The following is a 15295-nucleotide window of genomic DNA, read 5'->3' on the forward strand; positions in this document are numbered from 1 at the left end:
CCCCGGAATCCTTACGGACGCGTGCTGGGTGAACGGGGAATAGCGAAATCCTTTCTTATCCTTCTTATATCAACTGAACGCGGACTGCACAGTAAGCGACCTGTTCAACAATAGTATGTTTCTGTCGCGTCTTGGTGTTGACTGTGCGCGGATGTGTTGTGACTATAGAGCAGAATGAAGGCTTCTCCCAATCTCATTATTTCTTACCAGATCTTAAAATTATGTTACACTAAAGAATAAGGTCGTAAGAAAAAAGAATTGAGTCTCTCTCGTATCTATATTATGTTGTTTCCTATCGGAGGATTGTTGAATTGGGCTGTGAAACTCATGCTCTCTCATTCTATTCCGGGCACATATTCCTTTAAGGATATCAGATACTGTAGAAGAAGTATTACTACCTCAATCCTGTAGATGATGCATCACCTCAATTAACAGTGATTACTATGTATCGCATGTATTACAAGCTGCCATTTCCCCATAACTAATACGTTTTGTGGCAATAATACGATAGTACGTTTCCTTAGAAACAAGTCCGACATATCAAGCTTCCTAAAACTGAACCGTAATATTATTTCCAGTTATTCAGAGCACACTTCCTTCGGCGATATGCAGACGATATCGAGGGTTTCATCGACGCGAGAGTCGACATGCATGTCCTATGAAATCTAAATGCTTCATTACATAGCTACATAAAATGTTCCCCTCTTACCCTATATCAGAATAAATCATAAATAACATATTCAGTTTAACCTAATTTTAAAATAATATGTACAGGCTTGATTTCTCGCTCATTACGTTTAATTTCAATTGTCATTCAGAAGCCGTAAATTAATCCATTCGTTTCGGTAAGAACCTGTGAATCTTATTGAAAGCCCCAGGGGCTCTTAACTTTGGAGCGTGGGTTGGGGACCACGGAACTCTTTTGTGTCATGGCATTGTTTCCTCTTACTTGTGCCAAGGTCATCACTTCCATCTATCTTATCCGACCTCCATTGGTCAACTCTTGGTCGTCCGACTCGTTGGTTGAATGGTCAGCGTTCTGGCCTGCGGTTCAGAGGGTCCCGGGTTCGATTCCCGACCGGATCGGGGATTTTAACCTTAATTGGTTAATTCCAATGGCCCGGGGGCTGGGTGTTTGTGCTGTCCCCAACATCCCTGCAACTCACACACCACACATAACACTATCCTCCACCACAATAACACGCAGTTACCTACAAATGGCAGATGCCGCCCACCCTCATCGGAGGGTCTGCCTTACAAGGGCTGCACTCGGCTAGAAATAGCCACACGAAATTATATTATAACTCTTGGTCACTCCGACCGCAACGATATTAGATTCCCAAGGCCTATGGAGTCTTTCATTTTAACACCCTTCGTGGCCCTGTCTTTCTTTGGCCGATACCTTCATTTTTCGACATGACGGATCCCTTCCATTTTTTCTCTCTTATTAGCATTATATAGAGGATGGTTGCCTAGTTGTACTTCGTCTTAAAACAATAGTTACCACCACAAGAACGTTGAAAGTATTAAATTCGTCTCTTTATTGTTCCATTCTTTCGCTGGTAGACTATTCAAGATCTACAGGAAAGATTATATGTACGTGTTGTCTTCATCATCATTTCATCCTCATCATGACGCGCAGGTCACTTACGAGCGTCAAATCAAAAGACCTGCATCTGGCCTTTTGAAGTCAAGCATTTTGAGCGTTTATACATTTTTGAAAGAGCTTTTTATAGTGTTCTGAAGAAAGACAGAAAATATGAGCTCATTCATCAAGAGGTATAATATTAACGTGAAACTAAAAATCGCATTTGCGTAGAGCTAAGAGTAAAATAAGAATGAAGTGTACTAGAATTGTACATTCATTTTTAATTGATATAGACTAAAACATCTTCTTATTAATATTCTTCTAGCGCTTTTCCCACACATGTTGGTTCGCGGGTACGAACTGTGTCGTACATGACCCTGTTTTACGGCCGGATGCCCTTCCTGACGCAACCCTATGTGGAGGGACGTAATTACTATTGCGTGTTTCTGTGGTGGTTGCTAGTGTGGTATGCTGTCTGAATTTGAAGAGGAGAGTATTGGGACGAACACAAACAACCAGTCCCCGAGCCAGAAGAATTAATCAGACGCGATTAAACTCCCCGACCAGACCGGGAATCGGAGCCGGGACCCCTGTGACCAAAGGCCAGCACGCTAATCATTTGTCTATGGAGCCGGACATAATAGACTAAATCATAACACAGAAAAAAACAAATTTATAGATGACTGCTTCGCTGTGGTATTCTATATTGTATACGGATTTGTACGTAAATTACTGTACACGCAGTGAGAAAGGTTAAATTAAACTGCATGTCTCTTAGCATTATCCGAAAAATACTACGTGGTCGACCGCATACGTTGCATGCGATGTGCGGTCCGCGTTGGGACGTTTTTATGATAATGACAGACAACGTTTCCTACTGCTATCCACAATCTAGTTTGAGAATTTCTACTATAACGGCAGGCTCACGTACCGTCCGACTCGTTAGCTGAATGGTCAGCGTAATGGCCTTCGGTTCAGAGGGTCCCGGGTGCGATTGCCGGCCGGGTCGGGTATTTTAACCTTCATTGGTTAATTCCAGTGGCTCGGGGGCTGGGTGTTTGTGCTGTCCCCAAAATCCCTGCAACTCACACACCACACACAACACTATCCTCCACCACAATAACACGCAGTTACCTACACATGGCAGATGCCTCTCACCCTCATCGGAGGGTCTGCTTCACAAGAGCTGCACTCGGCTACAAAATAACCACACGAAATTATTATTATTAGGCTCACTTACCTAATGCCATTCACAATGGAGATGGGGAGTTTTCATTATAAAGAGAGAAATACACCGCAGAATGGCAGCTTGGCGTCTCTCTTGCCTTCTACCCAACGAACAACCACGAGTTTACAGGAATGACGACGAAAAAACGGCGTTGCATTACTTCAGTCCTGGCAAGTAGCCGGAGACGTTGCCATGGTGACAGGTAGGTTCGTTGTCGGTCACTCAATGCAGAGCATTGAGAAAATAGTACTTTGCTCCCGTCATTTGAAGAGTAAGCGAAATTATGTACATAACAAAAGTTGTTTAAATGAAGGTACGTTTCACATATAGTCTACGGATTTTACAGAAAATCAATAGTATAAGAGAAAATTGGAGAAACCTGTTCTGGTCTTACTATAAAGCCCCAGTCATTTATGTGATTTTAAATCATGTGCATATCTATATCTGCTCCTGGATGAGTATACTCTAAATATGAAGTTTGGTCGAGATCTATCCAGCCGCTTCGCCGTGATGGTGGAGCAGTCCGACAAACAGACACGAAAGCTAAAAACTACTGATACGTTCTTGAGTTGACCTTAAACGGATAAATATCTTTTAAAAAATGGCAAAACAAACGAAATTACAGACCGCGGACCCCGTATAACTTTATTTATATAGAGATAGAAACCAACTGCAACTGACAAAGCTATTTTAAATAACTGATCAACCCTTGAGTTACGGTAACACAGCAAAATAATTCTAATATTTTGTTATAGCTGTGGTGTACAGTTTTATTGCCCTTCTGATTTTGCATTTTCTTAATATATATGCAGTGGTATATTGAGACATTTAAATACAACTAATTTCATACAATTATTTCCTGTTTTAGTTGGTGAAAAGCCCTTCTAAGTAATCCGTTACACGCTCGTTCACCTTTAATTTGTCATTTTATGAGTGGGTCTGAAATCTATTTCTGTTACCACTGCAACCCTTAGTATACTGACATTTGTAGTCTTCTCTACTATTTATTTATTTATTTATTTATTTATTTATTTATTTATTTATTTATTTATTTATTTATTTATTTATTTATTTATTTATTTATTTATTTATTTATTTATTTATTTATTTATTTATTTATTTATTTATTTATTTATTTATTTATTTATTTATTTATTTATTTATTTATTTATTTATTTATTTATTTATTTATTTATTTATTTATTTATTTATTTATTTATTTATTTATTTATTTATTTATTTATTTATTTATTTATTTATTTATTTATTTATTTATTTATTTATTTATTTATTTATTTATTTATTTATTTATTTATTTATTTATTTATTTATTTATTTATTTATTTATTTATTTATTTATTTATTTATTTATTTATTTATTTATTTATTTATTTATTTATTTATTTATTTATTTATTTATTTATTTATTTATTTATTTATTTATTTATTTATTTATTTATTTATTTTGTCTGATGTGAAAGTTATTTTATATTTTGTAGTAATGTGCATATTTAATTTGTCTGTTGCAGATCACATGAACGCTGTACCGTGGCATGGATGATGAGAGACCAAGCTGGCGGGAGAAATGGTTACCATTTCTACCATTAGAGGGGACTGATACAAGACGAGGATCTCGTATGACAACATGGCGGATAGAGGCGACTGATACAGGGCGTGAGCCTTGTATGACAACATGGCGGCCGGTGAAAGAAAGGTCTGCGAAGTCTTCTTGCAACCCAACAGTTACTACCAACAGCTACAAGATGGAAAACACGAAACATCAAGCTCAGAAATTGGCACAGTGGACAGATGCGTTTCTTGGTTTCATGGAGAGTTGGAAACATCTCCTAAATGTTTCGCGTCATGAAAATATTATTTCCAAAACAAGGAGGAAAAAGAATTTAGTTAGATGTAATTCTTCAACAGTGTTAATTTCCCTTCTTTTCATACTTCTGCTAGATGTAAGCTCTGCTATGTGTCCACCAAAATGTACATGCGATGATGAGACGCTGAAAGCATCGTGTGGTGAGGCAGGTTTAGAGGTGGTACCCATTCAGCTGAACCCTGACGTAAAGACAATCAACCTGGAAGGGAACCGAATCAGTAATGTCCACCTTACATTACCTTTCTATACCAACTTACGTTGGCTTGACGTTTCTCGAAATCGCATATCCACTTTGGGTGTGCGTAATTTCGAGTATCAACAGAAGCTAGTGCATCTGAATGTTAGCCTAAATGAAATCACTAACCTTAGTAAAGACACGTTCCGTGGACTTAAAAATCTTCGAGTGCTTGATATCAGTCAGAATATGTTAGAGAATATCGAAGGTGTTGCCCTAAGTGATTTACCTGACCTTGCAGAACTGTATATGTCTGGAAATAAAATAATTAGTATTGGTGATCGTGTATTTGATCACCTGTCAAATCTAAGAGTGTTGAAACTTGAAGATAACCAGTTGTTAGACATACCTACTCCAGCATTGAGACGTCTACCGTCATTAAAAATATTGGGCCTTAGTGGAAACTTAATTGAGAGTATTGAAGAAGATTCCTTGCCTGCACTTCGGGATTTAAGGTCTCTGACCCTTCAGGGGAACCTTATTTCAAAAATCCATCGAGCAGCGTTTGATGGACTTCAATCATTACAGCTACTGGACTTAAGTGAAAACAACCTGACTTCAGTGCCTACGGCTCAACTTTCAAAGCTGACTAACTTAGCAGAACTGGATTTGAGTGCAAACAATTTTGTTATTTTGGAACCAGTAGCATTTCAAAGTTTGTTCGAGCTCCGACGCCTCAGAGTTTGTAGATTACCCAAGTTACGACGTGTGGACGTTCGTGCATTTGTGGACAACATCAAACTTGAAAGTGTAGTTATGGATGACAATTCAGCTTTGCAAGCATTGCCTACGAGACTGTTTCACGGAAATCCCCTCTTGGTCGATATCTCCGTCCGTGGGAACGGCTTCACTTCTCTCGACTCGGCCCACTTCCCGCTAGACCAACTTCACTCGCTATCCCTTTCAGATAACCCACTTCACTGTAACTGTTCCCTCTTGTGGCTGTGGCTACTAACGCGGAAGCAGCTCGATACTGATGCGAAAAACTTGACACTTGCTGCTGCAACCAATTCTCCCGATACTATCCCAAGACTGGATATCGATGGAATCCGATGCGCTGAACCAGAAACATTGCGCAATTTATTGGTGGTAGATGTACCAGAGTCTGAAGTTCGCTGCGATGCCTCATGGCTGGCTGTCATTATTGTCACCATTGTGGTCATGGCTTTGTTTGCCCTGACATGTGGTATGCTTCTTCTTTTGGGTACAGGCAGGTGGTGTAAAAAGCGCGATGAATTGCCGGAACCGCCCCATCATTCGCATCTCCAAAACGGGGCAGTACTCATGCTTATGACCACCAAGGATAATATGGATAGCATGGATAATTTCATGCTAAAAGCGAAGGAACCGTTAGTAAGTGAAATGCAATTTCAGCATTGGGACAGTATCGCTAAAGAAAACGGAACAGCTGAATCTCATGTCTACCATATGAATGGCAATGCCAAGAAACCAGCACATATTGTTTATGTATGAATACTTCTGTGTCCGTAATTGATAAAATCTATCAGTTGAGAACTGATGCTCTTTATATCATAGCGTACGCAGTGATGGAGTGATACAGTTAGATCTGTCTCTTGCAATGGATCTATGTGAATTTAATAGCTGGAAATAAATTCTTTTTATTGGTTTTTGAATTTTCAAGGTTGCATAACATAATAAGTCACATTAGAACAATTGATATCAAGGTAGCATATTATCTTACAAATATCACATATTTTTCTATTATTATCTCCAAATAAATTATTCAAAGACACTCTTACAAATGAAATAATTAAACATAAAAGCTTATAATATAAGTTGTCCGACTTCTTGGGTGAATGTTCAGCTTGAGGCCATTGGTTCAGAGGGTCCCAGGTTCGATTCCCGGGCGGATCGGGGATTTTAATCGCTTGTGATTAATTCTTCTGGCTAGGGGACCGGTTGGTTGTGATGGTCCCAATACTCTCCTCTTTATATTCAGACAACACAACACACTACCAACCACCACAGAAACAGGCAGTAGTGATTACATCCCTTCATATAGGGTTGGCATCAGGAAGGGCATCCGGACGTAAAACAGAGTTAAGTCCACATGTACGACACAGTTCGTATCAGCGACCCTACAAGATCTGGGAAAAGCGGTAGACGAAGAAGAAGAACGTTTTGAATATAAGTTATCTGAATTATTACGAACTAAGTTAACAACTTGTATGACGAACATCCGTTCATGCGGCGCTGGCGTTCCCAAGTTCACAAAAAGCTGTTTATGAACTTAAATGGTATAATTTCACTCATCAATCTGATTAACTCCCTTTTCTCCAACTCATACGGATGATACTGACTCGAACATACGAATCCTTCAAGGAGAACTATTCTTATTTGTTCCATTATACTACAAATTTATGATTATAATTTTTGTGAGATGCATTATACTACTGCATATTTTCTGGGAATTACCTAGTAATGTGCGTAATTTATACGTGATATTTTCGGGAATTTCCTAATTTAATCTTTTGTGTAGAATAAAGCTGCATCTCGGTCATCAATATCAAATTGCTCTGTTCGTTCGGATGAAAACAATTTAAATTCTAGAAGTTCCATAATGTCCATTAATAAACCATGCACTTCGCCATAAGACCTATCTGTGTCGGTGCCACATAAAACAAATAGCAATAATAATAATAATAATAATAATAATAATAATAATAATAATAATAATAATTATAATAAACCATTCACAGGGATAAAGTGAATCGTATACACATTAGAAGAAAATTATCGGACTGTTTTGAGCAATGTTTAAAATTAAGTCATTATTAATTTTGTACTCATTGTAAATCATGCTTCGTGGAAACAAACAATGGTATGGCTGGAACTAACTTCCCGAAATGAGCAGGGTCGTAATTTATTTTTTAATTCCTGATAGAGAAAATGTTTAATTTGTTTAACCTTGTCAGGTACAATGCCATTATTAATATGTGCTGGAAGTCTGAAACAGCAATCTAAAAGCCAGGCTAGCTGGAAGTTAAAAAGAAGCTAATTCGTTAGTGTGAGTTGTATAAGTTTTGCGTGTAGAACAGAAGAAATAAATTTAATCCCAGTGAATAAGTTACCGCTTTAAAATTCAAACGTCATAGTTTACACACTGTAGGCCTACAGTTTGTTGTAATTTCTAGTCGAAAGTTATTGTATTTACGAATTATTATGCAACTACTATACCCTTTATATGATACAAAAGAACAGACTTCTGCAGGGCTCCGTTTTTCTGGATGTCGTATTGTCAATAAGCAAACACAAGGTGAAATACTACAAAACAAGTACCGTATCATTCACCACATTTTGCTCACAGTGAATGGCGCTCGCGATGCGATACCCAAATTTCTCTTACACTTTTTCAATGGTTCAGGACTAGTAATTAAACTCCGTAACCACTACTATAAACCTTGATAAAGTAGAATAAATACTTCGTTTCCATGTCTTTAGTACCTATGCATTTTCGTTGACTATTCAATGCTCTCTTTTCGTGGTTGGTATATTTCGTCCTTGTGACAGCGTTCTGATAGGGAATCTGTAATAATTAGAAAAATAATATTCGAAACAAAATTTGGCAGGTTATTACAAAATGTCCTTTCCCGGCGATTTTTAAAAATAAAACATCCTACTTGTTTAGAAATGTACTCAATATCCAAAAATATTGGATATCACTCAGTTTATTCGCTGTGTCCACTGAAAGGACCATTATCAGCTTATGTGTAAATATTGGTAAAATTGCTACCTAATAAAAACAGTTTTCGTTAGTTGAGGTGGTATTTTTATCCAGTCATCGTTTAATCTACCAAAAACTATTAAACTCACGTGTATCAGGTCCCTTACAAGACTTGGAAAAAACTGGAAGTGTTCTTGACTGCATGTGTTATATATTCAGTTGATTGCCATATAATGAAATATTAACTTATATTCTCTCTTCCATATATGCATCAATTAAACGTGCAGCAGGTAAAATGCGATATGGTGTAAAGTGCATCAGTTCACAGCAATAGACTTCCTTGAAGTAAAAGAATTGCACAATCAAATATTGCAAAAACTACTAACTTTCTACGTCCGCCATGATAACTTTCAATGAACAAAGGAAAGAGAAGTACAGGATTTAAAGAACTTAATATCTTCAATTTGAAATATATTTTTATTTAGAAAAGGTTGAGTGTTATTGTGTTTACATAGATAAAATAATAGTTATATCTTTGATGATCTTGTATAATACATTATGCATTGGTGTTAATGATAAATGAACGCTTTTGTTAAATTTCAGTTTTCTTAGCTATGGAAGAGATATGTGGTATCTGTGATGAAATATGAAATATTTGTGTCTTGCATTCATGGTACTAATGGATTAACATCTTGGTTCCGTTCTTCAAAAATATCTAAAACTTTGTTTAACAAGTAACATTTCTTTTTCAAACATAAAATATATTATTTTCAATCAGGGAGTTATTGTTTTGAAGTTATCTGACCCATGAATATAGGACCAATAATAATTTTTGTAATATTTTTGTAGTGGTGTGTTATTTAGTTTGTTTTAAATTGCCTAGAAGAATGAACAAGAATTCGTTATGAATATACTATGCAAGGTTCACTGATGGAATAATAACATAATTTACAGCATATTGCTTCATTGTCAAGTAATTCCCTTATAAACATTTGCAATATGAAGCCAAAATATACGAATTTTTGTGAAAGTGTATAATGAAAGCGTGTGATTTAGAGGATACAAAAATTATTTACGGCACTAAAGATCAGTGATATGGTAATTTTTGATTTTTTTAATATGAGTGCCAATATAATTTAATGTTTAAGAATGAGTCTACCAAGCTAAAATCAAGGTGTGTGTCTCTGACTGGTGAGAAAGGTATGGATGGCATACAATGGGAAAATTGAATACATGGTCCAACATTTAAGTACTGTATATAAACACTATGCAATGTTATTGTAGTATAGTACGAAATTGACAACTCATGCTGGTAAATATTTTATATCTTCATTCTGTCATAGGGTGAATACTCAATCCTTCAATTTCTTACTAAAAACTGGTAGGGCCTTTATTGTAAACCCTACACCAAAGTGTATTTCATAGTCAATAATACCCTACTGCCCATTCTATTTATTTAGTATGCAGAAAAATAAAAGAAACTCGTTACAATTGTTATAGTTATTTAAAAGTTCACATATGACCTATTTATATACTCCACAGTTGATTCCGTTAGTTGCAAAAAGTCTCTGTGATTTTTCTGATGCTCTATGAGAATGCAGAGTTCCACAACGTACTGCAATGTTTGCCGTAGAGTTCCACAAACGCATTCTTCAGAAGAAACCCATCTGCCACGGCGAGTTTGAATCCTGCTGATGAGTGTTATGTCTAGACTTGGAGGTTACTAATTACATGACGTGGAAATCTAAAATCAAAATTACTTTCTTATCTATTTTTCGTTGTAATACAAATCGAGAGTGTACCAACATTTAACAATAACACAACTAAAAGTTTTCATGGTTTATAGCGCAGCTATTTGTTCAATATTTATCAAGCTACAAACTACGTTCATTTAATACCATGCAGTATGCGAACCTTGGAAAAAAATTAAAATTTAACAATTACTAATGAATAGAGTTCGGACTATTAGGTGCTGATAGGTTAGAATGCAAACTTACTTAAGCCAGTAACAAGTATACCCTACACTGTACAACGGTTATGCTATGAGATTTGCATAGACATTAGGGGTACAGCCTATAGAACTCCTTGAATTTATGCTACTCTTCCTACATTATGGTACAACGCGTTACATGACACTTCCTACAAACAAAATTACTTTGCATTCTAACCTATTCCCACCTACAAATCCGAGGTATGTACTAATGAATAACAAAAAAATGTTAAACCTTGCCAAAAGATAATTTTAATATGAATAAAACTCGACGTGCATTGTAAATTATTGTACATAGTGCTATAAGTTTTTCCACCATCATACTTTCTAGAATCATTTATTTAATTCATATTAAAATTGAATAGGTGATTTAAACAATTTCATTAAAATAATAGTATATTTTTGAATGCATTTAATTATTTTAATATGCAAGTTGGTTGTTTCTTTGAATTCGACTGATGTTATTTCGAGTTGCAATTAGACTTCATTGGTTCAGTTTATTGAGTGCACAGTCTGAAATAGAAGTCGTAACATATAAATATGTTTCTGTAAAGATATGCTCTAGACAGATATTAAATCAGTTTTATACACCTATTAGGGGCTTCAACTTTGAAAACCTGAATTGGTGAATTTATATATGTGGATAAATTAAACTAGGGGACGGCAATATATTAGTAATAATTATTTAAATCCTTATGTTTAACCATCGCTCGTGATAGCACTCGCTTAAAAAAAATAAGAAAAGGTAACAAAGATAATAAATCTGATTTTAAAATGACCATAAACAAAAAGATTTAAAATTTTGTCTTCACTAGAGTATTACCCAATTTCATATGATGGTCGGTTTTTTAACAATTTGTAAATTTTCTCTGAGCTAAAAACCCTGCGTTTGAAAACAATGCGTTTTATGTCAATAAGATATCACGTCTCCCTTTACAGAAGAATTTGAGGTAATGCTAGCGCATTTAGGTCAACGTAGTGCAACAAAAATATATTTTAAAATACGTACAAACAAAATTTCCTCTCAGACGCTTTCCAAACTAAGGCCTCAAACGATGCTTGAGAACATCACACCAAAATGAGTTACCAATCTCGAAAATATTTCAGGCCAGTATACTCGATAAACGTGCAGTACAGTGGAATATACATATTTTGTGGAAAAATTTATAGATAAGAAACTGATTTTTAAGTTCCGTTTGTGATGATTTCGCGTGTGCAGAAGATCTGATCTTAGTTAGAGATTATCTGAATTCACGATATGATGAAAGTCCCAGGTTAAGTGCTCAAGCGAAACAAACATTTTAAATTACAACAATTAATTACAATAAATACCCTAACTTATTCATAAAGGGTTGTTATTTAATATATCCTTGACAGGAGTGTTCTCTAAACCAACAGTCTCCAAAGGATGGTACAGTTCAGGTAATCCATTGAAACACCAAGGTATGTTAAGATATGTGTCATTATAATGTACGGGAAGTATCATTCCACCATAAAGAAGGATATTTTACCAGCAGAACGAGTTGTCATTTCGTAAACTTTCTTTAAATAACCTTTATATATTTCTAACCTTGTCTAACCATTTACAATTAAACTTTGGCACTGAAAGCAACCGACTGTAATATCTTCTACTCACATTAAGCGTTTTTATCTGTAATATATTGAAATATATTCTAAACTAAGTGTGGTTTTCAGCTCTGCTAGCTGTTCAATGATGGTGCAAACAATGAACGCTTAAGATGTGGATTATAAGTAATTAAGGATAAGTTTCGATCTGTAATAAGTGCAGTATCATCTTGAAAATGCATATAACGGGAATTTTATTTCATTCTAAATCTCTGCATTCGAGGCCAAAGTTTAAAGCTAGCACTGTAATATGTGATGTTCGACAAACTACATCGTGAACCAATGATATCCAAAGAGTACATGTATCACATGAAATTCTTAGCTCTTGGATGAAATTGTAATAGTATGCATATTTTAAATGTGTATCTTTTATTTTTAAGCCTGTATTCCATTATGTATGCAGTAATATGTCACATATTTCAAGAGTTCATTCAACTCCTAAATTGTTTTAGTTTGCAAGAATAGAAAGGATTTCTCTAAAAAATTTATCAACGACCCTCGTTTAAGCATTCATAAATAACTACTAAAAACACTGTTAAAATATTTATTTCAACACTGGGGAAAGAGATCGTTAAAATTCATAAAACTATTTAAATACACAAAACCCGTTTCATGGAGATCATTTTTATGAAACGCTTCTGTAACCTGTACCTGTTAAGTTCCATGGCTGAGTGGTCAGCGTCTTCAAATTCGGGTTCAGGAAGTTGGATTCGATTCCCGGTCATCTGGTGTGAATTTAATCAAACGAGGTTAATTCGCTTGGCTCGGGGAATGGATACTTGTGCTGTCCCCAACATCACTGCTACGCATACACCCCACACAACATTATTCTCCATTGTAATAACCAGACACCGCCCATTTTCATCGAAGGATCTGCTTTCACAGACACCATCTCCAGCTGCAACAGCCACACGAAATTATTATTATTATTATTAACCTGTGTTTAATATTTATGTATGTTTAACATCCTAAACAAGTGTTCCACGATAATCTAACTCTTTATGAAGCTTGCTATTGAAAATATGGCCTGGTGTACTGATTATATTACTCATCCTTGCACTATTGTCGACCAAATTTTAACTGAACAATATGCACCACTTTTATCAGATGAATATAATCATTTATATTAATCATAGCAAAGTAAACAAACGAAATAATTTAATAAATTTAATATGTCAAATTACGCACTTTCTCGTCAAGTACACTGCAAAATGTATGTAAAATCTGTATAGTCAGCTATTCTACAGATGCAGTGTATTTCATTTCTACATTATTTCATTTATATTTACTTCCAATTATAGTGAGACGTATGGTAATTAAATACTATCAGAAACTTGAAGAATATCTATCTCCACTGAAATTTATAGCAGACTTTTTATATGGATATCAAGACGCGATGTGTAATTTTAAAGGATTTTCGTCCTTTCTTGAAGAACGTTAGCTTGTTAGCAGAAAGTGATTTTCCTCCGTTCCCCACCTTGACGAACCTCTATATCAAAGCAAAGATCATTTAGAAATGTAATCCCCACTCACACAAAACGACCACTAGCAAAGAAGGTGTATTTATTTCCATTCATTTCTATGAGTTTTCATTAAATATCTCATAATTTAAATCGTATAACTCATGTCACACTTACTTAAGGCGGATGAGCGAGAAATTTAGAAAATTTAAAAAAAAACAATTTATTAAAGGGGCTAAATTATTTTAGTGAGCAGTGACTTTATTGCGACAAATTATTTAAACTTCGGTAAATACTATAAAAATCATTGTATACTTTTCGATGGAGCCATCTTCATGGAAAGAAGAGCAAGAATCAACGACTTGGAGTCATTACGCGACAAAGTTTAATAATTTACAGTGACTGATCCAGCTATTCTCATGGCAGAACACCCAAAAATCATTTGTAATTCTGAGGCTAAGACCACTGTGTCAAAATTCACGTAAATCTACCATCAACGTTATTATTGTGCTGGTTTAGTAAACAGTGAGCAGCGATTAGGAGAGTTATTATTATCATGACAGGAAATGCTACCTAAGTTAAGTGTAGTTGTTATAAACCGGATCAACTGCAAATCATTACTATATATATTTCGTCACTCATCAAGGATCCCCTTATTGATCCAGTAACGTACACAGTAGATAAGAAAGAAACCCAATCCTCTATCCCCTTATTACGTTTCTTTGTTGGCCTATCGAGTGCTGCTTTGTGTTTGAGTTGCTACATTATTATACCCAAGCAACCTATGGTTGAGTCTTTAAATAACATTTAGTCCACGGTCTGGGATAGCCAGCCTGCCTCTTACCAGAAGCCCCGTCTTTAATTCCTAGCCAGTTCAGGGATTTTTACCTCAATCTGAGGGATGGTCCGAGGTCCACTCGGCCTAGGTGAGAAGAACTCAGGTGTTATCAGACGGGGAGGTAGCGGCCTCGGGGGAGAAAGCCAATAACGACCGAGGGAATTCGGTGTGCTGACCACGTGTATCCTCGTAATCTGCAGGCCTTCAGGCTGAGCAGTGGTTACTTGGTATAGCAAGGTCCATCAGGATTGTAGCATTACGGAATTTTGTTTGTTTGTTTGTTTGTTTGTTTGTTTGTTTGTTTGTTTGTTTGTTTGTTTGTTTGTTTGTTTGTTTGTTTGTTTGTTTGTTTGGTATATAAAACACAAACAAAGATACAGAATGGATCCAATTTCTATGAACATATTTTGCAGTGATAATGCCCTGTAAAAAAGAGCCTATACAATCGTTAGGATATGATTATAGTTCATTCTATGGCGCAAACAGTGTCAATTGCAAACAAATCTTCTATCGAAAAGGACTTGCTCGATAGAATAATTCAATACAGAGGTAATTATTTACTCAGTTCTGTTAGCACTTTGAAAAGTAAGCTGGTAAGGGAGAGAGAGAGCTTGTGCTCTTGTAATCCAGATTTTAGTGGCATATCGAATGAACCAGGAAGGGGGAGCTCTAAACATTCATTTGCATACAAATACATTCCATAATAAGGGTATCCTCTTCACATGGCAGATAAGCAATAAAACGTAAGTCAGGCTCTCCA

At 35.8% G+C, this 15295-nt stretch overlaps 1 protein-coding gene across 1 annotated transcript; it reads left to right on the forward strand.

Moving 5' to 3' along the window:
• The first annotated feature begins 4369 nt into the window (after positions 1-4369).
• On the forward strand, positions 4370-6537 carry LOC136879293 (chondroadherin-like). The gene has a single exon (XM_067153115.2). The coding sequence runs from the start codon at positions 4370-4372 to the stop codon at positions 6407-6409; it is 2040 nt and encodes a 679-aa protein (XP_067009216.2). The 3' UTR covers positions 6410-6537.
• Positions 6538-15295: the final 8758 nt, after the last annotated feature.

This window comes from Anabrus simplex, chromosome 8 (assembly GCF_040414725.1).
Source record: "Anabrus simplex isolate iqAnaSimp1 chromosome 8, ASM4041472v1, whole genome shotgun sequence".
Lineage (NCBI taxonomy): Eukaryota > Metazoa > Arthropoda > Insecta > Orthoptera > Tettigoniidae > Anabrus > Anabrus simplex.

What these genes read in the sequence shown, in the direction of transcription:
- LOC136879293 (XM_067153115.2), top strand. Translation starts at nt 4,370, where the DNA reads ATGGATGATGAGAGACCAAGCTGGCGGGAGAAATGGTTACCATTTCTA.